We start from the raw sequence: 25,870 nt of genomic DNA on the forward strand, positions 1-25,870 counted from the left end.
CAATCCAGATCCCATCAACATGTTTTTAAGATTATGGAAAAACCAATCACTAACTTTATATTGAAAGGAAAGAGACCTTGGATAAGCAAAGCACCATTGAAGAAGAAGAAGAAGAAGAACACAGTAGAAGGTCTCACACTGCCGGATCTCAAAACCTACTATACAGCCACAGTAGTCAAAACTGGCTGGTATTGGTACAGTAACAGACACATAGACCAAATAAATAGAATTGAGAACACAGAAATAGAACCATCAACCTATGGTCAGCTGATCTCTGGCAAAGGGCCAACATCCATTAAATGGGAAAGAGAATGTTTAATAAATGGTGCTGGCAAAACTGGATATCCATTTGCAGAGAAATGAAACAAGATCTGTACCTCACACCATACATAAAAACTAACTCCAGATGGATCAAGACTTAATTGTGAAACCTGAAACTATGAAGTCCCTCAAGGAGAAACTAGGGGAAAATTTAGGGGCCCTAATATATGGCATAAATAGTCTGTCAAGCATAACCCAAAATGCACAAAGAGCAAAAGAGAAACTAAATGAATGGGACCTTCTCAAAATAAAATTTTTATGTGCTTCCAAAGACTTCTCCAAAAGAGTTGAAAGAGAACGTACAAATTGAGAAAAAAAAAAAAAAAATTTGGCAAGGACATATCTGACAAATGGCTTATCTCTAGAATTTATAGAAAACTCCAACACCTCAATAACAAAAAGACAAATAGTCCAATTAAAAAATGGGCAGAAGATATGAATTGACACTTCACCAAGGAGGATATTCAAGTGGCCAACAAACATATGAAGGAAATACTCAAGATCATTAGCCATTAGAGAGATGAAAATCAAAACAACAATGAGATACCATCTTGCTCCAGCACTAGTAGCAAAGTTCAACAAGACAGAAAATAGCAAATGCTGATGAGGATGCGGAGAGATTGGGACTCTCATACACTGCTTGTGGGACTGTAAAATGGTACAACCACTGTGGAAAGCAGTATGGCAATTCCTTAAAAAGCTGGAATTAGAAATACCATTTGACCCAGCAATTCCATTACTAGGTATACATCCTACAGAAGTGAGAGCCATGACAAGAACAAATATATGCACACCCATGTTCATCACAGTACTGTTTACAATAGCAAAAAATGGAAACAACTTAGGTGTCCATCAACTGAGGAATGGATAACCAAAATATGGTACATACACACAATGGAATACTTTGCAACCCTAAAGAATAACGTAGAATCTGCAAAACACCTCATAATGTGGATGAACTTGGAGGACATTATGCTGAATGAAATAAGTCAGTCACAGAAGGACAAATATCGTATTAGTCCATTATTGTAAAAGTCAAGGAAAGTTTATCTATGGAAGGAAATTTTCTTTGTTGGTTACCGGGGGTGGGGGGAGTAGGAGGGGAGGAGAGAGGAGGGAACACTGTTAGATGGGTAGAGATAAGTATTGATTTGGGTGAAGAGAAGGGCAATGTACCAAATGTGAGTGGTCAACATGGTGGCATTGAGGAAGAGGAAGAACCTAGAGAGGTACATGGGAGGTGCAGACAACAAAAATGAACCCTTTTGCACATACAGTACTGCATTATCAGTGAAGGCAAACATGGGTATACAGGTGGATACATGGGTGGAGAGGCTGAACTATTAAGTATGCCTATGTAGTGGGGAGTATACCCAAGACCATGTATAGGGTTGGCAGAGAGTGTTTCTACAAGTGTATTTGTACGTTCTATAAGAATTCCCAGGTGTATAGTAGAGCTGACAAGGGACAAGGTTGTAGTCACTTCTTGTCACAGCCAGCTACCCAGAGGGAGCGAGTAGGCTCAGGACCATAGTCAGAGAGGACATCAAGCTCAACTGGCATAACATACTACACAAAATATTGTTCTACCTCCTACTTTGGTGAGTAGCGACTGGAATCTTAAAAGCTTGCAAGCAGCCACCTAGATGCAACAATGGGTCTCTCCTTGTCCAGAGCAAAGAAAAATGAAGAAAACCAAAGATTCATGGAAACAATTAGTCTTAGTGACTGGTACACCATGTTATCCACAGCCTATACGACTATAAGACCAGAAGAACTAGGTGGTGCCCAGCTGCAACTGTCAACCACTCGGAGGGGGATCCATGTAGGAGATCCTGGATAGAGAGGGAAAACAATGTGGAACAAAAAAAATCTTGGGAAAAGAAAAAATGGTGGGGGCAGGTTTGCTGGTGTGATAGAGCCTGGTGGAACCACTGAGACTATGGCCCCTAGCTGCCCTTCACATCTGGAATTGAACCTACACCTGTGGCTTCCAGCCAAACAAAAGATAGGCATATGAGGTGAACATTTACCTGAGGCGGATACACTCCTTGGAGAGAACACTCATGGGAGAAAGAAGGACTGTTTTTGCACAGGGAAACAGCTTAGGGGGCAGGAGTGTGTGGAGGGATGGACACAGAGAAGAGATAACTATCAGGAGGAAGTGGGAAGGGAGCTGTTGCATTGGGGTAAATTGTAGTCAATGTCATGAGATAAAGTATATGTGAACAGCTGTATGGAAAGTGAATTTCCTTTGTAAACATTCACCCAGATCACAATTAAAAAAAAAAAAAAAAAAGCATTAACTTAGCTGATCTGACTTTTTACTTTGATGACCCAGAGAATGGCACTTGTCAGTAACCTGGAGTTTTCAGACACTGAGAGACTGCACATGAGGCTAAGGTAGACATCAGCATACCAATTTATCAATTCCAGGAAGAGTGATAATAACTATCGAAACCATAAAACAATAAGGTTTGTATAATAAATGTGTGATCTCCTTTAATCAAGCTACATGTGAAATGAGGAAATAATTAAGTCCCTTCATTGATTTACTCTGATGAATCACCTCACAAAGACCTTAAATACTTCATGTCTGTACTGTAAGCCAATTTTCTATATGAGAATCAGAAATTTGCTTGCAGAACTGGACTCAGAATAGTGGCAGTTTAAAATTGCCAGCGTCATTGTTGTTAGTTGCCATTGAATTGGTTCTGATTCATAGTGAACCTTTGTACAAGAGAGAAATATTGCCTGGTTCTGTGCCATCTTCACAATAGTTGCTATGCTTGAGCCCATCATTGCAGCCACTGTGTCATTCCATCTTGGTAAGAGTCTTCCCCTTTTTCACTGACCTTCTACTTTACCTAGCATGATATCCTTCTCCAGGGACTGTTGTCTTCTTAAAACATGACCAGAGTATGAGAAATGAAGTCTGGCCATTCTCATCTCATTCTCATTTTGGAAGCACTTCTGAGACAGATTTGTTCATTATTCTGGCAGTACCAGGTGTTTTCAGTATTCTTCACCAACACCACAATTCAAATGCATCAATTCTACCTACATCTTCCTTATTCATTGTCCATCTTTTATATGCATATGAGGCTATTGAAAAAACAATGCTTTGCACCAGATGTACCTTAGTCTTCAACTTAACATCTTTATTCCCCCAAAATTAAAGGAGGTCTTTTGCAGCTGATCTGCCCAGTATAATAGTCATTTGATTTCTTGACTGCTGCTTCCATGCATGTTGACTGTGGGTCCAAGTAAAATGAAATCCTTGACAACTTCAATCTTTTCTCCATTTATCATAATGTTTCTTATTAGTCAAGTTATGAAGATTTTTGCTTTATGTTGAGATCTCATCCATAATGAAGGCTGTAGTTTCTGATCTTCATCAGTAAATGCTTCAAGTCTTCTTCACTTTCAACAAGCGAGCTTGTGTCACCTGCATATCTCCAGTTGTTAATGAGTTTTCCTTCAATCCTGATGCCACGTTCTTTTCATGTAATCCACCTTCTCAGATTATTTGCTTAGCATAGAGCTTAAATAAGTATGGTGGAAGGATAGAACCTTGAAACATAACTTTCCTGATTTTAATCCATGTATTATCCCCTTGTTCTCTTTGAAGGACTGATTCTTGGTTTATATACAGATTCCTCTTGTGCACAATTAAGTGTTCTAGAATTCCCATTCTTCACAATGTTATCCTTAATTTGTTATGATCCACACAGTCGAATGCCTTTGCATAGTAGTAAAACACAGGTAAACATCTTTCTGTTATTCTCTGCTTTCAGCCAAGATCTCTCTCCAGGATAAGATTTATTATATACAGTTTGATATATCATTTTGGTGATGGGTATGATGCTGCCAGTGAGATTAGCTTTCACCGAGTGCCTTTGAGTTGAATTCGACTCATAATGGCCCTATAAGACAGAGTAGAACTGCCCCATAGGGTTACCAAGGCTGTAAATCTTTATAGAGGCCTCATCTTTCTCCTGTGGAGTGGCTGGTGGGTTTGAACAGCTGATCTTTTGGTTAGCAGCCAAATGCTTTAGCCACTGTGACATCAAATCTTCCTCTGTTAGCTACAGCCTTTTATGTTTCTCTCCATTCTTAGCATATACCAAGCACTAGACCTTGATAATGGATTAAGAAATAGTTAAAACATCCTTCAAATATGATGGCCAAATCTACTTCTTCAGACATGCTTACATGGTAGCTGCCAACATTTTTACTCTTTCCCTGTTTTTCAGCTAATCAACCCTTCTTCCTATGAACATTTCTATGTGAACACTGTTTAAAATATTTAATCAGTTAATTGTCAAATATCATTACTCAAAACTCACTGCTGTCAAATTGGATCTCTCTCATGGCAACCCCTCCTCAGGTTTCTGAGGTGGCATCACTATGGAAGTTGATCACCCAATCTTCCCTTCGAGGCGTGGCTGGTGAGTTTGAACCTCCAGTCTTCTGGTTAGCAGTCAAATGCCTTAGGCACCGCACCAGTGCATATTTCTCTACTGGGAGACTTGCGTTCCCTTGTTGGTTTTAAAGTTTAATTCATATAAGGCAGTTTTATTTCTTCATTTTGGTGTTTTATTTATTTTTGCAGGGGTGGGTAGGTGACACTGTCATTTTAATGTTTGCTAATCAAACGTCAACTATTATTTATTAAGTGTATGTTGTGTTAGGTACTCTACCTATTATTTTTCAAATGGTGTACAGCTACTCCTCAAACAGCTTTTTGAGGTAGCTATTGTATTTTATTTTAAAAATAAATAAGTTGAGACATAGAGATTAAATTGCAAATCTAATAAATGACAGAATCTGTATTTTAATTCATACCTATTTGATTTCAAAGCTCTTGTTTCCATTGCTTTTTGTTTTTTAATATATTATTTTCAGTTTTAGAATACACTTTTCCTTTGAAACTTCTAACACTAAGAAAAGTGTAATTTAACATATAATAAATACAACACTGATTAGAGGCATCTCTTTGGGGAACACATTTTAAATTAAAAAATTAATGATAAATATATAAAGGAAGTAGAAATAATTGTCTCTCCCATCCCTCTGGTCTAGAATAAGTGTGGATGATTCTGTAAATCCTCTTGTTTATTGAGCAAAAAGTGCAGTTTTTTCAAGGTAAAGCAAGTTATAAATATTACAAGAGAGTTTTGCTTTTAATGAAACATTTTAACTCATTTCTTCTTTTATGTAAAACTTTTCATGAAAGGAAAATAAAGTTTCTATTTAAATAAAAATATGTGCCACATATTTTTAACTTCTGATAATATTCTGAATCAGAATCAAGTACGAAAATATGCTTAAATTCTTATTCAGTTATCTAAGCCCATTGTCATGTAGGCCTTAGTTCATCAAAACAAAACATCCCTGTGTTTTTCTCCTCTTTATTTAAGCATTCTAGAGAGGAATAACTGTTCTGAGAATTCACATGTAAATAGTCTTTTGTAGGATTGTGAAAATGGAATTGAAATACTTTTACCTTCTCACCATTTTTACTAGCTTGCAACTTTTACATTAAAACTTAAATGTCAAAATTAAGTGATGTTGTAGGTAACAGAAAGTGAATTCTCAAATTTTTCAAGATTAACAGTGATTACAACATTTATTAAATTCTTAATAAGTTTAAACAAATATCAAACTCTTGTCAGTTGTTCTGAGACTTGCATGTAACAAAAATTTCTACATTTCACGTGATCTTACTTTTAATAAAATGCAAATGTGTTATAATTGTAATCATTTAGTTAGTTAGTTTATTCTTTGATGAAAGAAATTTTAGTTCCCTTCTTTCAACTGCCAACATTATTTGCTATTCATAGATGTTCTATCTTCAATAAAGTCTATCAAAGTGTAAAACTAGATGGGTATTTTTCTTTCCAGTAAAATAGAATTGTCTTTCATTATGCAGTGTTCTTAGGTGAATCTTCTTGTTTAAGAAGCCAGAATACAAGAGAGTGCTATATTAGTGTATTATTCTCACAACAAACAAGCACTGTTCTGTTGCTACCTGCTTGGCCATTGTTTCTGATTGTGTGTGCTTTGCAGTGGTATTTGGATGGTTTCCTGCTCTCTGCCAGCACAAAAAGGCATTTCTGTTACAATGGCCCCTAACCACACAATGACGGCATTAAGGATTTATGTGGAGGTTTCATTATTTTCTCCTCTTTTGTTCCTTCCAGGATGTCTTCCAAGCGGCCAGCCTCTCCGTATGGGGAAGCAGATGGAGAGGTAGCCATGGTGACAAGCAGACAGAAAGTGGAAGAAGAGGAGAGTGACGGGCTCCCAGCCTTTCACCTTCCCTTGCATGTGAGTTTTCCCAACAAGCCTCACTCTGAGGAATTTCAGCCAGTTTCTCTGCTGACGCAAGAGTCTTGTGGCCATAGGACTCCCACTTCTCAGCACAATACAATGGTAGGTTTCTCATGGTCCATTGTGCCTACACTTACTTTTTGACCAGTGTACTCCTCTTATAGTTTGGCTTCAGTCCGTTGCCTTATAATTAACATCTACTTAGTAGTCATACACAAAATTCACTCCTGGCATCTTAGAATTCTTTATAAATTGTTTCCAGTAGGAAGTATAAAATATAATATTTCCTTTTTTTCCCTATGTTTCTTTTTTATTTTTAAGAATCCTGCTCTTGAGATACTTAAAATGTAATTCAAAGGGAAAGCTGTATGAAAAGTAAGGATAATGTTAAAATAACACATTTAAAATTTGTCAGCCTGAAAGTTAGATGTCATACTGTGCCTCATAAAGGTTTTTCCACATACAGTTACAACAACATAATTTGAACATTTCTACCATGATAAATCAATCGTTTCCTATTTTTTTTCACACAATATTTAATTCCAGTCTTCCTTAAAGTACTTAGGATTCTGCAGAAAAGAGTTCCATAGAGCCTATAGTTTTCTAAAGTGACAGCACTAATCTCTAATTCAATCCCATTCACACTTGTTTTGACAAGTCAGTAATTTCTTGGTGCACCCTCTTCCAGAATGTGCAATCCAGGACAATGGTTCTAGACTCTCATCCTGGAATCAGCAGAAGATTAGGAAGCTGTGGTTTCCCAAGTGAGAAGGGAAAAAGCAGGATAATGTCTTTGAAGCTTAACCAGTACACACACACAGTATGGCTTTGAGGTTTTCCTTAGGAACTTAAGAGCGATAGAATCAGCATGTTGAAAGATAGCTGGTACTTATCTGCTAGTAAAGTCACCTTCACGTTTTCACCATGGCTGCTTGGGTTGGATGTCACATTTTTCTTCTTCAAGGCTACCAGTGTTGTTAATTTGAACCACATTTTCACCAACATAGGAATGTTTCATCACACCTTCTCATACCTTCAAAAATGGCTGTGGTTCTGTTGAATCAATTTTTTTTTCTTTCTCTGGGAAATTATTATATATCATAAATGTGTTTAGTACTGAAATATGCCCACTTGTTCATGCTATTATGTCACATGTTTAACATGTTTAATTCATGTATATAGAATTAAATCAACAAGGTGAATCAGATATATTCCTGTAGGTGTAGAATAGACACTATTCTTTTTCATATTAGATTTAAATACTCCAGTTAACCATTCTAGCCTTTTAGATCAAAATTTCTTGGGACATTTGCCTACATGCCAAAATTTTTCTACTAAGAATAATGATTTAAAAAGGGGACAGGTTTGCTGGTCTGAGAGAGCCTGTGGAACCACTGAGACTATGGCCCCTAGCTGCCCTTCAGGTCTGGAATTGAACCCATACCTGTGGCTTCCAGCCAAACAAAAGACAGGCATAGGAATTGAACATTTACCTGAGATAGATACACTCCTTGGAGAGAATAATCATGGGAGAAAGAAGGGCTGTTTATGCACAGGGAGACAGCTCAGGGGGCAGGGGTGCCTGGAGGGATGGACACAAGGAAGAGGTAACTATTGGGAGGAAGTGGGAGGGGAACTGTTGCATTGGGGTAAATTGTAGTAAATGTCATGAGACAAAGTGTATGGAAAGTGAATTTGCTCTGTAAATTTTCACCCAGATCGCAATTTAAAAAAAAAAAAAAAAGAATAATGATTTACCTAACAGATATGTATCACTGCCTATATATGGGAGGTGGTGTTATAAATACTTTACATATATTAACTCATTTAACCTTCATAATAATTAAATGATGTGTTAAATCCCAATTTATAGATGGGAAAATGGGTCACAGAGAGGTCAAATAACATCCTTCAGAACACAGCTATGAAATGGAAACCAAGTCAACCCAGGCAGTCTGGCTTTGGAATCCCAAACTCATAAACCTTATATAATGCTGTTTTTCCATAAGAGAGCAGAGACATATTTTGTTTTCTGATTATCTGTTATTTTGCAAGCTGAGTAATAGTATACATAATTCCTCTCTTTCCTTCCATTATGATTTCATTTTAGTTAAGTAACAATGATGTAGCTCTTGGCTTCATCTCAATAAAAATGTAAAAAGAAAAGGGAAAGATAAGTGTGAGGAGGTTACCCTCTCCATTTGACATTGCACACCACTGTTAAAACCTTTTCCCTGCTCAATATTTTGACTGTTTTCTTCTCTCAAAGAGTACACTACTGAGAATGCACCTTGATTAGGTTTTTCTGGGATAGTGTTATCAGTATAAACATACTGATTTGAAAGAGAAATTATTTTAAGTATACACAAGAATATATATGAGAAAAGTGTACTAAATTACATATTTTAGTTGACATGAGGGGAGGCTGCAATACAGGTAATTAGCAAAAATAAAACTAGTTAGATTTTAGTGGAGAATTCAATTAATTGGTTACTGTGTACCAAGGTTTTGATGAGCATGTTGGAAGTAGATTTGAGAAAACAATCTCTTTCCTCAAGGGCCTCCATCTAGAGCAGAAGTTCTTAACTGGAGGGCTATGGATCTCCTGAAAACAAATAGAAAATCCTGCATATATGAGCATATCTCATGAAGATTATGGTTTTCATCAGAATTTTAAATAGGTCTGATATTGGAGAAGTTAATACACTGGAGAAAAATGATTCACTTTAGTTTTAATGTCATCATTAATACTTCTTCATACTACATGTCTAGTGGGTTTCTAAATTTGTTTCTGCCTCAAATGTTTCATGATTCCAGCTGCCTTTAATCTCTTGAGTAGATGGTTGGAAGAGTATCTATATGATTGCAAATTTACACCCTTTCTAATCTTTCCTTCAGCTTACACTAGTTTCCCTGAGAAATTAGTTGGATTGCTCACCTTTCTTCAAAATTTATATGCAGTCTTTTTCTCTATTGGATTTAGTCCAAAACTACTTATATTGGCATAAAATCCTATGCAGACTATCACCAAGCTATAGCTTTAGTGTTCTCTCTTCAGTGTCTTGTTCTGCTATGGACCCAATGCTCCAGTTATGCCAAATTGTTCCTATATGTTCTCGAACATACTAGATGACTTTTGAATGACCCAACTGTATTCTGGCACCCGGTGAACTGTATTTTCATATTTCATCTTTTTTGGGGCAGTCATGTTTCTCCAACAAGCCTAGGTTTAAAAATTGCTTCATAGAAAATATTTTCACAGACTTCTCAAGCTATAATGATTGCTTTATTATTCTTTTTTCCATGACACTTGTTTATATCTTTTCTACTGGTGTCCATAACTTACATGTTTATATATCTGCTTTCTTATACACTGTATTTCTCCTTGAAGGCACAACCATCTGGATATTTGTATTTCTAGTGCCTAGCAAAAAATTGACAATTCATGATTTTTGACTAAATGACTGAGTTTATATGAATGAGTAAATAACAATATAGTTTGGGTAAAGTTGTTAAAGAGACTAATTCATGCTGACTAATTTGGAACTAAAATAAAACCTCCTAAAATAGTATATTCAGAAAATAAGAGGTATATAATGCTAGTCATATTTAATTATTAAGCTGATTAAGATATTTTACCCATTTATTAAAATGACTGAATATGTTTATTGTATTATTATTCAATAGGAATACTTTCTCCCTTTTTTTGGATACTAGGCTATTGTCATAGTCACATAATAGTTCCTTTATTTCAGTAGGGAAATACATTCTCTATTTTACTCTTATTCAATCTCGTTGAAAACAGAGAAGATGTTTCCTAGTCTTTATTTCATAGAGTTCAATTTAAGAAAAAAGAAAGATATATTTCATTGTCTATTTCTGTGTGTCATTCATTTTCCATTCTCAAATAAAGAAAGGAGATGTTGGGAGTTCTGGATATTATATTGCCTCACAGGTCAAAGCCTAAGTAAAACTGAATGACCCCTATAATTCTGGCTTTAAATTACAGAGAGATGATAACAGCATAAAACTTAATTTGGGAAACGTTTCCTAAAGTACTCACTGGTGTTAAGTTTGATCCGACTCATAGTGACCCCTCCTTTGGCTTCTGAGCTGCTTTCACTACAGAAGTAGATTGCCCAACCTTCCTTCTGAGGTGTAGCTGGTGGGTTTGAACCACCGGCCTTCTGGTTAGCAGTCAAATGCCTTAGGCACTATACCAGCAGAGCATACATCATGACTTTTGCCCTGGAAAGATTTTGAAAATTCCTTTTTCCTTGTTTATATTATGGATTTACAAGTGTTAAGGACCAGGATTCGATTAGATAAGGTGATAATTTTTCCTTTTTGAGGTTGTGTTTATTCGCTCAGTATTTCAGAAAAAGAAACTAAGTGCCTAACTGAGAGCAGTTCCCAAACAGCTGTAACTATATGAAAGCTACAAGTCCCTCTATTTCTGGAAGATTTTACTCACTGTTCGGAGTGCAATAAGGATAAACTGTCCTAAAACAATTATATATGGGTCATCAAATACAGCAATATTTCTAATCAGTATGAAGTTGAGGCACAAATTTTTCTTAAGTCTATGAAAAAGACTGATTCTGTTGATTCCTTTGATGCTCTCATAACTTTGCCAAGCAAGTAATAGCAACATTTGATCCTGTTCAGATTTCAGTTAGCAGATGTGAAGGTTTGATTCTGACATGAGTGGAAAGGCTGTCTTCAGCTTTATTCTTACAGGAGGTCAAATATCCCCCTCTTTTTCTTACAAAAGTTTGGAATCAGTCACTTCAGAGTATCAGAGACAAGCAAGAATCTACCATTTCTGGCTCATTATTAATTATAATTCTAATATAGATGGAGTTATTTGATAATGTCAAAGGACTATCCAGAACATGCCCTCATGTCAGTAAACGTGAGCATTTATGTGTACCAGAAGGGTGTAGATACTTCTGAACAGAAATCAAGTATCACCATCAAGGAACCCTATGCTTGGCTGTTTTGGCAATAATTTTCTGTCTGGTTGTGTGCTACTTCGGTTGGTTAGATTGTTGTTTCAGTGTCAAATGTGATGTGAAATGAAAGTCTTAACCACCTGTGGTTACTGAACAATCAGTTGTATTTTTGTTTTCTTTTTAAAATAAAAAGCCAAACACCCTTTTGATGCTCTATGTCTCTTGTGTTAACAGTTTTGTGTCTCTGTTAAGTAGCTGCCTCCACTGATTGTTTCTAAAAATATATATTTATTTATTAAAATATTATAATCATTTAAAAAGATGTTGAGGTTGCTCATTTTAGAGATAATGAAATTTTATAATGAAATACAGTGTGTTTAAAATTTAAAAATATATTAGATTTGGAAATATGTTATATTTCAATATTTCATTTATTAGTTATATTGATATATTTCCTAGTATTGTTAAAGAACTCCAAGTATATAGAGTCTTGGGTTTAATAATTTGATATATTTTAATATCAATGTACATTACAGGACCCTTGCTTACCATAAAACAACATTAAGTATAAATGAGCACCTTCCTGAAGTTCATCAAAAGAAGAAAAAAGCATCTTTATGAGTTCATCTTTGGTAGATGTAGAGCTAGGAAGCCAAATATAACATTATAGCAAGATTCCAGCATATGAAATCTAACCTTAAATGCTGAAGGAATTCATTTTATAAGCTTTTACATTTCAATGCATGTGATAGAGAGACTTTCACTTGCCTAGGCTCTCTGTTAGCTCCTGGAATTCTTTATTTACCCAAAATAATTTTAATTGCTACATTATAGCTGTGTCTTAAAATATCCTTTGTATAAATTTTGCTTACAGTCTAACAGCCTGTTAGTTATGTGTTTTCAGTGTTTGACTAGGATAATGTTATATGTGAAGTACTGCCTAGAAAATATAAGAAAGAAAAGAGAAAATTCATGTGTTACACAAAAATAAATAACCAAATAAGCCCTTAATTATAGAATGGTAAAAATTCCTATTTTTGTGTGGCAGTTCTATAGACTTTTACATTTCTGGTATACCTTTTTGAATCAAACTTAGCATAAGTTATTGAAGTGATATAATGCACACTGTTGTTAACACCAGTGTGGTTATTGTGCCAGTTCTAATAATGAGAATTTTATTGTTTAGGGAGAGCAGTCTGCTATACGCTAGACAAAAGTGTAATGACTTTGAACTATGTGGAATGTACTCAGTTTAATAGCATGGAGAATAGACTCAGAAAGATCCAGATAAAGTAAGTTTGGAAGCCATATATTCAATGTGGCAGTATGAAATTATGATAGTAGGCAGAATAATTCCACACACACATACATACCTGATTTCACACAGTTTATCTATAAACTGCTGTTTCTGTAAGAGATAGGCTTGCTTTTCTGAACAAGGCCAATTCCATTGAAACAAGGTGAAAATAGTGACAAGTTTGTATTATTTTTTTTAATGCTAAATTGCTATTTATCATACAACGAAATTACATTGTTACAAACATTATTTTTTAAATGTTGTCACAAAATATCACTTGAAGCTGTTTATACAGATATTATCCCAGGCTAGTGTTGGAATATAAGTGGTTCAATCTTCATAGTACTTGCATTGTTTCAGAAAATTACCCCCAAGGCTAGCAAGAATGGGAACATGTGAAAAACAATCAGGTAGGGTCCATCAAAGCTGCTGGATAAGTTGTCCAATAGATCATTTTGTCTATTGCTGTATGGTTCCATTCATTCCGGGGTGAGGAGGGGTCTAATAGTGAGTATAGAAAACCTTGATTCATATAACACTAACAAGATTTGAAGTACTATTGTTGAGTTTAAAGTTAACAGGGCCTTGAGAAATTAATGTGTATACTCTTACATGAACAAAAAAGACTATGTGAGAGTTGTGAGACAGTTTAGACACCTAATGAAGATCTAATGTTAGCATCCCCACATAGTGCTATGCAATGATGGGAGAAGATCTGATGATGCTGTAGTGGAGGAAAATATATTTGCTTTAAGATTTGGCCTGTTGAAATTTAATAGAGTTCATTTCATAGGGATGTTGAAGTAAGGTTCAAGTCCAATGAATACTTACCAACAGAGATATAAAAATGAGTAAGAAACAATCTCTTTCCTCAAGTAACTTTCTATATTTGACAGGAGTTGTGATAAGCACAAAAATTGCTCCAATGTATGATAAAATATTACAACCCCAATACAGATGGCAAGTTTTAAGAGAGTCACAGTTGAAAGATACTCACTTAGGCAATCAAAAATACATTAATTCGATATAGTTTCACAGAAAAGAACTACTAGATGCCTCAATAATAAAAATAATTACAAGAAAATACACACACACACACACACACACACACTGTATCAGTTAGTATTAATGCAAGATCTTTATATTTGCATATAAAATTGCTTTTGCCATAAATATGAAATAACTAATAAAAAAATAACAGTATAAGAAAAAATAATGGAGGAAAATATTGAACACATAATGCACTGAAAAGGTCTTAATGTAAAATGTGGAGAAGTTAGTAAAAAATATATGCATCTCATATTAACAGGATAAAGACAATTACTTTAGCTATTGGATTTTAAATGTTTCCTTTCTTTCTTTATCTGAGTGACCACCTTGAATACAGTAGAAAGAATGATGAAATACTTGGCTGGGTTACTGGAAATAACAAGGACACTAAGAAGCAGTGTTGGAAACTGATTTGAATGGTGTTCCTGATTTCATTACATGAAAGGCGGTTATCTTTATCTCATTGGTTACTTTCATACATTACTTGTTACGTGCGTAAAGGGATCATTTGTATTTGGAAGTTGAAAATTATAAAGTTTGGGAATCAAACTTCATTCTGTACTTAGATGTTTTATTTTCAATTCTTCCTCTTTCGTTCAGCTTACATCTATCAGAAATCATTCTTAATGGTTCCTCTTGTGGAGCTCAACAGAGTAGGAGAATCAGCACCATTGTACTCTGATATATACTTCATTTTTATTTACATATGTTGTCTCTTGGGAGACAAAAAAAAGAGTCCTTCTTTCCATCAGCCTATGTTTTGTTTTTCTTTTACTGCATATGATTAATAAAATTCAGTTTGCTTTATGACAGACTTCACTAAATTTCTTCTGTTCTGAGATTTTGTTCTTGGACTTTTCTTTCATGATGCAATATAGATAGAAAATGATCATTTTGTTTGTAATGCTCTTACTTGGCAAAGTATGAGTTAGAACCCTATGTTGAGTCTCAGATTATTTTGCAAAATTATACTTATCAGTGAATTAGAAAATTTAGGACTAGAGCTTTCACAGATACCTATGTCCTTTATCGGAAGAAAGATGAGGCAATCTACTTCCGTAGTGATACTGCCTCGGAAACCCAAGGAGGGGTCACTATGAGTCAGGTCTGACTGGACAGCACATAACAACAACAACTATGTCCTATATGTATATGTTACTTTTAAAATTATTTAACATCTGCCACTATTTTCAATCAGTTCTTAGTTCTTTCTTTAATACCATTATTTTTTTTTGTCTTAAAATTCCTTAAATTTGAGATGTTATGGAGATTGGTAAAAATAACTGATATAGAATAGAAATAATTTATGTAACTAGAAAGTAATTGTGATGTTGATGTTATTGTATTAACTTAATATGTGTGATTATAGCAATATATTTGTCATTATTTCTTATTTTACACTCGCAAAGAATGGTCTTTGAAAGGAATTAAAAAGATATAGGACTATTGCACTGTTGGAACCTAATTTCTAGGATTGGAATGAAATTTGTAAGTCTCAGGAACTCAGTTGTCAATGAGACTCCAAAAGATTTTGAATAATGCCCTCCCCATATTTCCATTTGGCTGTATCAATTAGATACAGCTACCCATTACACTGAAAAGTAGAAGAGTTTTTTGAATGGCTGTCTCGTTAAGAAGAGTAAACATTAGCATTTCATTTGGATCTTATGAAAGTGGAGTCATAAAAATATTGTAAGGAAGTATGGAATTTTCATTATAATTTCTCTTATAAACATATTTTGGCAATTAGACTCATAGTTTTCACTTTCAAAATAATAGACCATGAAAAATATCAGAGTTTTGATGGACTAACTTAAAAAAAGAGAATTCTACAGTATAGAAAATCTAAGGAAGATTAGGAGGAAAAGAGACCAAGCACTTTAAAGAGAAAAGAGTCCTTAAGAATAACAGTTTGAACTTAGAATGTTTAGAACACTAATACCATATTTAAAAGCATTAGGTGTATTTACATCCTTTGCTTTGTCCAAAGGGTCTGAGTTGGCCATATTTTTAATTGACATTAAAGCTGGCATGGAAAGGCATTTCATTATGCTACCAGTTTCGATCACCATGTGCCATTTTTATTTCTTAGCTTTTGTTTTAGAAAGTAGATTTTTTTATTTGTTTATCTATTCTAGCAGATGGGGATCATATTGTTAGGTATTTGAAGTGGAAAGTAAATAAAAAGCTAACTTATGTTGACGACTGTAGTAGGTCCATTTGGTTATGTATATCTTTTGTACAAGGCAAAGTGTTTTTTCCCCACCCTCCATAAACCACATTTAGGAATGATCCATGGGAGCAGATGAGGTGTGAGTATAAGGAGGATAACCTTGGCTAGCTCTGTGACAGTGACATCACACGATAAAGTAAATGAACACATCTGACAGGATTGTGTGTCTGATTTAGTCAAGGCTGCTTGTGTGGCAGCAGGGTAGACAATGTTATCATTATACAGAGAAGCAGTGCTTACTTCAGTGTCTGTTCTTAGCCTTTGGAAATCCAACCTGTCTTGAAAAAAAAAAAAAAACAAAAACAGTTGATCTTGTCTGTTGATATTCCTAAACTACAAAATAATATTCTAAGGGTCAATAACAAAATTTAAAATAGGGATAGGAAATGAAAAAGACAGGAGTATAGCTCCAACTGTATCATCAAGTAGCTTTGTATTTATGAACATGTATGGTATGGTGGCACAGTGCCTAAGGCATTTGACTGCTAACCAGAAGGTTGGCAGTACAAACCCACCAGCCACTCCATGGAAGTAAGATGGGGCAATCTACTTCTGTAAAGACTTACTGCCTGAAAAACCCAGTGGGAGTCTCTGTGAGTCTGAACTGACTCGTTGGCAGTGAGTTTGGTTTTTGGTTTTGGATAAAATAGATATCATGTAAAAATCTAAAACCTTTATCAATGAATAACAAAAAAATAGCACTAACTTATTAGGTAGTGCCTAAGGCATTTGACTGCTAACCAGAAGGCTGGTAGTTCAAACCCACCAGCCACCCCCTGGAAGGAAGACTGGGCAATCTATTTCCATAGAGATACTGTCTCAGAAACTCAAGGAGGGGTTGCTATAAGTCAGGTTGATGGCAGTGAGTTTGGTTTTGCTTTGAGAAGCCTGTAAACTGCCTCTTCTGCTACTACTGGATCCTTCTTTCTATGTAACATACATCCTAGAGAAGGGGGCATTCCTAGGCTGTTACTAGTATCTATCTTCAGACTTTCTGGCAGTGGCTGGCATGCTTTGCACACTAGGGGACAGGAGTCATAGACTATGCTTCTTGTGTGTCTGAGATTCTGATTTCCCCAGAGTCATCAGCAGAACATAAGCAGCAACTATAAAAGTCTTGTGTGAATATATCTTACAGTATACTTACAGTCTGGTAGTTACAACTTAAATATGGGAAGCTTCAAACAGCCATGCTCTGTAGAAGAAGGTACCTAATAATTAATAATGTACAATACTTCAGTGTTTTCTGTGTACCAGTTACCATATATTTATCGGTAAATCCTATATCTACTCAAAGAGCTCTGGTGGCACTGTGGTTAAAGCATTGGGCTGTGCAAAAAGGACATGGAGGCGGCATCTTCTGACCTCTAACTTCACAAGAGGGAGACAGAATCACCATCAGTGCCCCAAAGCTTATTCCTATGAGGCCAGACATGTCTCCACCCTCCAATCTTTTTGCCAATTCTAACACCAGCTGGCCCTTCCATGGCACTTACTACTTCTCTACTGGGTTCTATAATTCCTTGCAATGGAGAGAGTAGTCAAGATTATAAGGGTTTATTAGGGAAGTAATGGGCTACAACTGAGGTTCAGGAACAGGCTCATGAAACAGTTCTTCGATCAGGTCAGTCTCCCCTCTGCTGTGCACTCAGGCACACCTCTCTGGCCCTTGGCCTCTTGGCATGGCCTCTGCCCTGCTCGGGCAAGTGTTACAGAGCTCTTTTGGCTCTACTAATAAGTACACCTTTGTGCATCCCACTCCACTAGCAAGCCTGCTGCCCAAGAGCACTCAGTTTCCTTGCCCCGTGGGCCAGGTAAGCCTGCCGCTCTGTCTTGTGCCTCTTGGCTCCACTGCTGCTGTCTCTCAGCTGGACATCTTATTGCTGAGGAGGACCAGTGCAGGGATCTTGGGTCCAAGGATGGGCTCCATTCTACCTCCAACTCCTATCTTGATGGTAGTGAGATCCCCTCTTTTGCCTCTAGGAAGGCTCATTTTAAGTCTGGTAGAGTGACGAAACTAACCAACCCCAATATCAGTGTTCTACACACCTTATTTGCATGGTCCCACCCAGTAATCTGGTGGGAGTTATAAAGAACATAGCTAGAAAAGCCATACCAAGTAATTCACTGCACTGCAGACTGCTAACCAGAAGGTGCAAAGTTTGAACCCACCAATTGCTCCATGGGAAAAAGATGAGGCAATCTGTTTCTGTAAAGATTTACAGCCTTGGAAACTCTGTGGAGCAGTTCTACTCTGTCCTATAGGGTCATGATGAGTTGGAACCAACTTGATTACAATGGGTTTTTTTTTTTTTTTTTTGGTTTACATCTACTCAATGAGTTCAGCAATTGTGATTATCCCCACTTTAGGGATAGACACAGTCTTGGCCAGTTAAAATGATTTGCCTAATAAGTAAGTGGCAGAGTTGCATTCATGACTTTAGAAGCCACGCAGTTAATTACTGTGCTAACTGCCTTTCCACTCAAAGATTTAAATCATTTTTTCTAGTTTATCAGAATAAACAATTTAAAAGTCAATAGAAATACCTGTGGAGAATGCAGATAGAACAGCTTTTACTTGATTATTTATTCTACCTTAAGTGGAGATAACCTGATTTTTATCTTCCTAATTGGCTTTAAATTGTTCAAGGTATTGAATTATTACAGAATGTGTACTATAAATTACAGGTAGGCTTCTGGGCAATATATAGGATTCCAAAGAATTACTTGCAAATGTTTTTACTTAATAATTAGTATTAATTTGTGTTCTGGCTATAGGGGAGTTGGCATAGTTCAGTGATTACATACATGATGCTTAATGACAAAATTCTGAGTAAATTTCAAGCTCTAGTGTGATGTCTACGTGGGATTGGTCAAGTTACCGAAATTTTCTGCACCTTCTTTTTGCCATCTGTAAAATGGAGGTGATGATACCATCTAACTAGAAGATCCTTGTGATTTTAAAGACGTTAATCCATGTAAAGCATTCCAGTGCCCAGAATATAGTAGGCACTCAGATAAAGTCAATTACTAGTTAACTAAATACCAAAAGAAATACGTTTTTGTGATTTATGGAAAAAATTGCTACATTGTATTAAATGATGGATTATTCAATTATAAATTTAAGTAAGCGCAAGAACATATTTTTGAAATGACAAAAGCATGTAAAAAAGATCAATTTCTTGTCATTAGAAATTTCTGTGGTCTTAATTGTTTAAAAGAGGGTCATTATTCAACCCTGGGAAACTGTCTTTTAAGCAGATACTTATGACAGGTTCAATGATCATAAATGTTGCTCACTGGAACCACCTCCACTACCACAAAACATTCTACCCAAGCCAAGGCAGAACAGCATTCTTACTAGATTATGGGATTTGTAATGTAGTGGTAAAGAGCTCAGAACGTTCATGCTCAAAATGCTTGGTTTCCAATCATAGTTCCTCATCTTAGGAGTTATGTGATTTTGTGTGTTTTGTGGCATCTCTGTACTTTAGTTTTCTCATCTGAAAATGAGGATAATAATAGAACTTCCCAATATGCACGTGTGTTTTGAGGATTAAATAATAGAATTACTGTAAGTGGTTTTGAGAAGTGCCTGACCACTTAAATGGTATGGTTCTGGAGTAGGTTTTTCTATTAACTATTTCCTGTGAATTACCAGAGCAAAAGATGGTGTTTTATTTTGGTGTCCAAATAGTTATGTTTTCATTTTTGTAACCTAGAGGAATATTAGGAGTTCTGGTACTGTAGTGCCTAAGGCATTTTACTGGTAACCAGAAGGCTGTCAGTTAAAACCCACCAGCCACTCCTCGGAAGGAAGATTGGGCAATCTACTTGCATAGTGATACTACCTCAGAAACCCAAGGAGGGGTCACTATGAATCAGGTCTGACTCGACAGCACATAACAACAACAACAAGAGAGGAATATTACCCACATTTCTCTCTCATTTTAAGTGTCTCAGCAGTCTTACCAGTAAACTCTGTCATTATTCTTGGATGTAATTCATTTGAACTTAAGATACAATCTCATTTAAAGCAGAAAGCTGTAAGGTCCCCTTGGAGTTACACACCTATCTTGTTCACCACTGTGTTCCTGGAGTCTGGTACAGACAGCAAGTACTTCAAAAATAGTTGAATGGATGTTTTTAAAGCCTGAACTCACGTAACAGTCTCGAACTATAAATTTCAACTCCATGTTGGAGTAATGATAATTAACTCATAAGTATCTGAAATAATTATTAAGTAAGATAATTATCCAGCACAGGGCTTGTCATATAGTGAATATTAAGTTAACATGAATTACCCTTCCCTCATATTTCTAATACTTTTCAGCCCAGTAGCTCTCCAAATCTGTCTGGTAGATCATACACATTTTTTTGTATCCTCATATATTACCACTTCTCCAAATAGTTTACCAGAGGAAAACAAGAATATCAACACAGCAACACAAAAAAGAACAATATTTTGGTAGAGAATATATTTTTAAATTGCTTGAATTTCCAACAGAGCAAACTAAGGGCTACAAAATGATGTTATTTTAGGACATGGGTAATGAAGCTCATTTATTGCTATAGTTTTATAAGCACATGCACTTTGTTTTTTATGTTCAAATTCATTTTAAAATTCCTATTCGAATTCAAAAGTTTTGGAGGGCACAGTGAAGGATTCAGTCTGTGTTTACTGATTTTTGGTTCTTAGACCACTCTCCTATTCTCCTGCCAGGCAAGCTTTCAAACTGAAAAACTCACTGCCATTGAGTCAATTCTGACTCATAGTGACCCCTGTTGCGTTTCCAAGGCTATAAATCATTATGGAAGCAGACAGCCTGATCTTTGTTCCGCAGCAGCTGGTGGGTTCAAACCACTGATCTTTTGATTAGAAGCCAAATGCCTCAACCACTACACCACCAGACAGACCTCTTAAGGCAAGCTTCAGGTGATGTAAAAACATTGTGATGTGGAGAAGAGGCACAAAACAAGTGGATTCTTAATAATTGAACAGTTCAGCCTGCCAGAAATCTGACATGTTGCATCTAAAACAGACACACCCAGCAAAAACGTATGTATCGAACTATAAATTCTCTATTAAATAAACATATCTCTGTATCCATTTTAATGGATAAAATTTTGACTTGCCATTTTCCTAGTATGTTTCATATGATCCATTTTTATTTCCTATCCTATAAACTCTCCCTATTTGCTTATGCCCTCTTTAGTGAGTCTATAATTATTTTTGTTTTACATAGATAGAAACATGGTTTTTCCCCTTTTTACATATGGTGTTTTTTGCTTCATGCAGAAAGAACTACACAGTTGACATTTTTTAAAAATCCAAATTTTATTCAGTTTTACATTCTTATGTTTAGAACTCTGAATATCTCCATAATGTTCTTACTAAAACACTTTATAGTTTTATTACTAGACTTAGACCAGTAAAGATACATCAGCTTTCCTAGGGATAATCTTTAAGCAGAACTTAGTAAGACAAGCTTTGAAAACTATCATTCCTAGGAAAGTAAATCTCAAGTCGTGAAACATCAGTTTAATCATTCTCCCTGACAACTTAACATGACAGATTGAAATATAAAAGCTGATGCAAGTGGGATAAATGGATTATCTAATTCCCTGAACATCTTCTCTTAAATTGGGGGACTTGGCGGAGTGGTTGCGAGAGGGGTGTGTATTGTGTGTCCCTTGTCATGTGCAGAGCATTAAGTTTTCAGAGATTAGTACTGAGTGGATGTGGGCTACCTGTACAAGAATCAGGGAAAAAGAAATCGGGAGGGAGTGAAAGAGAAGAAGGGGGCTAAAGGAAGAGGGATAGAGAGATTTATATGTGAGAACTCTGGTGGCTTTGTCATGGCAATTGTATAAAGTGATATACAGGGCAAATCGACTTGAGCATGTCCCCGGATAGCAGGCGGTTTATAGCCTCCTCGAGCAGAGATTACTGCTTTATCTTGTCATACTAAATTAACATGGCAGCACACTGTTAAACACTGGTGACCTCTTCATCTGGGGAAATTGCTGCCTAGAAGAGAGATGGTACTTAAGTCTCTCAGTCAGTCTCTCTCTCTCTCTCTCCTTCTAATACCATTTAGGCATTTTGGGCTAGGTCATAGCATTTTAAAAAATTATTATAGAAAAAAATATATTTTTAAAATAAAACAGCAAGACATAAGTTTTAATCAAATCATGTGGTCACTTTGGGTAGAATAATATGATTTTATTTAATCTCATATACAAAAAATAACATGTCATCTTTATACATTAGAATTAGGATTCTTTTTTTTTTTTTTGGCTATCATTTCATTTTAATTTTTTATTAGTTCCTAGTATGCAAATAGGCTTCCCTGGGTGGTGCTCCACTACTAACTGAAAGGTTGGCTGTCTGAACCCAGCCAGAAGTACCTTAGGAGAAAGGCCTGGCCATCTACTTCCTTAAGGTCACAGCCTTGAAAATGTTATGATGTGCAGTTGTACTCTGTCCACATGGGGTCACCATGGAATGAAATCAACTTGATGGCAACTAACAAGAACAATGATTCTAATTCTACAAATCACCTGTGCATTTAAGTAGCAGTTAACTTTTATACATTCAATAAGAGTTGATTAGGGAGCTCTGGTATCGTAGTGCCTAAAGCACTTGACTGCTAAGCAGAAGGCTGGCAGTTCAAACCCATCACCCACTGCTTGGAAGGAAGATGGGGCAATCTACTTCCGTAGTGACACTGCCTCGGCAACCCAAGGAGGGGTTGCTATGAGTCGGGTCCGACTCAATGGCACATAACAACAACAACAAAAAGAGTTGATTGGTGGTGAAAAGATACGGGGGGAATATTACTCAGATAGTTGTTCTTTCCCACTAGTCAGGGAAGTGATGGCTCAAGGAAACTAGTGAGAGGCATATGCCTTATCTAAAGGTGCCCAAATTACACCACTTTACCTGAGTTTACCAGTTATTGCTTCATTCCTTGGATTCTTTTTATTTCTTTATTAAAGAGAGAGAGAGAGAGATAATGTCATAAGATTAATTTGCATCACCCTTCTGCCAGCCTGTAGCAGTTATGTTTTCTAACTTCTATGTGTAGAAACTGTATTACAACAAACTAACAAACATAAAAACAAACCCATTCCCTGAAGTCAATTCTAACTCATGGTGACTACATTTACTTCAGAGTAGAACTACACTCCACAGGATTTTCTTAGCTATAGTCTTATAGGGAGCTCTGATGGCATAGTGCCTAAGACACTCGACTGCTAACCAGAAGGCTGGCGGTTCAAACCCACCAGCAACTCCTAGGAAGGAAGGTGGAACAATCTACTTCCATAGTGATACCTCCTCGGAAATCCAAGGAGGGGTCAATATGAGTCAGGTCCTACTCCACGGCAGTGAGTTTGGTTTAGGAGCTCTGGTAGCATAGTGCTTAAGGCATTTGACTGCTAACCAGAAGGCTGGCGGTTCAAACCCACCAGCCATTCTTTGGAAGGAAGGTTGGGCAATCTACTTCCATAGTGATATCGCCTAGGAAACCCAAGGAGGGGTCGCTATGAGTCGGTCCGACTCAGCAGCACATAACAACAACAAGTCTTACAGAAGCTTATTACCAGGTCTTTCTTCTACAGTGCCACTGGGTAGATTTTAGCAACTAATATGTTTGTTAATAGCTAAGAGCAAATCATTTCCAACAGCCAGAGACTTTAGAAACTGTGTAGGGATATATATTTTCTATCCTAAAATGTTGAATAGGAATTTGAACATAGGGAAGGAGCAAACAGAGCTTTAAAATGTGATAATGTGGATGTCCATTCCCCTGTGTCTCTGGATCGAAATGTAAGTCCTTCTCCATCCCTAAGTGTAACTCCGTGAGATGCTTCCTCACTAACCTCTAGGGCAAAGCTGTTTATCCTGCATGTTAAATAACTCTAAGAATTGTAGGATGATTGTCTTCATCAAAAATATAACAAGTGGGTGGCTTTAAAGAACAGAAATTTATTTTCTCACAGTTATGAGGCTAAAACTCCAAATCAGGGTCTCGGCTGTGTGGATTCCCTTCTTGTCGATAGCTCTGGAAGTTCTGGGTTTCTTGGTATTTCATGTAGATGATCCTCACATGGCATCTGTCTTTCCCCTATGTGTGTGTCCTTATCTAATCTGCTCTTTCTGTAGCTCAGAAATGATTACATTTAGAACCCATCCTACACTTGTTGTTGTTGTTATGTGCCGTTGAGTCAAACCCGACTCATAGCGACCCCTCCTTGGGTTTCCAAGGCAGTATCACTACGGAAGTAGGATTGCCCAACCTTCCTTCCGAGGAGTGGCTGGTGGGTTTGAACCGCCAGCCGTCTGGTTAGCAGGCAAGTGTCTTAGCCACTATGCTACCAGAGCTCCCCATCCTACACTAGTATGATCAAATTAACATCAAAAACCCTGTTTTCAAAGATGATTACATCTACAAGTATAAGCATTAGTTTTCCAAAACTCATTTGGGATAGGGGGACACAATTTAATCTATAACAATAAGCTTTATGAAATTCTTGAAATCCCTAGACTTATATGTTTTTCTAGGAATCAATTCCAGAGTGTTCATTTTAATCTCAAAAGTGGCTGAGCCACCCAAATAGAAATATTCCTTCTCTAGAGCTTAATTCTGTGTTAAGATATTAGCAGGGTACATCCTTACAATGGGGATATATATCAAGTAAGATACTTGCTTCTAAGGACCATTCTGGCTGTTCTTCTAACATAGATTTATTCTTCTGGCAGTCCATAGTATATATAATATTTATCATCAATACCATAATTCAAAGACATTCACTCTTCTACCATCTACCTTATTCATCTTCCAGATTTTACATGCATATGAGGTGATTGAAAATACCATGGCTTGTGTCAGACACACCTTATTCTTCAAAGTGACATCTTTGCTTTTTAACAATTTAGAGAGGTCTTTGCAGCAGATTTACCCAATGCAATATGTCATTTGATTTCATGACTACTGCTTCTCATGGGTGTTAGTCGTGGAACCAAGTAAAATGAAATCTTTTACAACTTCAATCTTTTCCCCATTTATAATCATGTTGCTTATCGGTCAAGTTGTGAGGATTTTTGTTTTCTTTGTGATGAAATGTAACTCATACTGAAGGCTGTAGTCTTTGATCTTCTTTACTAAATGCTTCAGGTCCTCTTCACTTTCAGCAAGTAAGCTTGTGTCAGCTGCTTATTGCAGGTTGTTAATGAGTTTTCCTCCAATTCTGATGCAGTGTTCTTTTTCATATAGGCTAGCTTCTCAGATTATGTTCTCAGCATACAAATTGAGTAATTTGAAGAGTTAGATATAAGCATACATGGAGAACAGATCTAATCATTTCTGGTGTGAAACAGCAACATGTGAAAAAATAAGAGGAATGTTCCCTAGCAAACTTCAGTATCATCCCCTGACTTAGAGCCATGGGGACAGCCTAAGGGTCAGGCAGCCACAACTAAAAGAAATATGGAATGGAAGAGAAAGCTTATTTTGGGACTAGAAGCCCACAGTAAACAAAATACTTGAAAAATGGGTGTTCTCTTTGATGATATCTTTGTTGTTGTTAGTTGTTGTTATTTGCTGTCGAGTCGGCCCCGACTCATAGCGACCCCTCCTTGGGTTTCCGAGGCAGTATCACTACGGAAGTAGG

The 25,870-nt window shown here is 36.4% G+C and overlaps 1 protein-coding gene across 1 annotated transcript in view; it reads left to right on the forward strand.

Annotated features, from left to right (window-relative positions):
- The window catches only part of SOX5 (SRY-box transcription factor 5), a 741,525-nt gene that overhangs the window by 225,388 nt on the left and 490,267 nt on the right, over nucleotides 1–25,870 (forward strand). Inside the window, exon 2 of the mRNA XM_042781780.1 lies at nucleotides 6,528–6,759. Within this exon, the coding sequence (XP_042637714.1) occupies nucleotides 6,528–6,759 (232 nt within the window). The remainder of the gene's footprint in view (nucleotides 1–6,527; nucleotides 6,760–25,870) is intronic.

This window comes from Orycteropus afer, unplaced genomic scaffold (genome assembly GCF_000298275.1).
Source record: "Orycteropus afer afer isolate SDZICR_OR568_19922 unplaced genomic scaffold, OryAfe1.0 scaffold00171, whole genome shotgun sequence".
Taxonomy (NCBI): Eukaryota; Metazoa; Chordata; class Mammalia; order Tubulidentata; family Orycteropodidae; genus Orycteropus; species Orycteropus afer.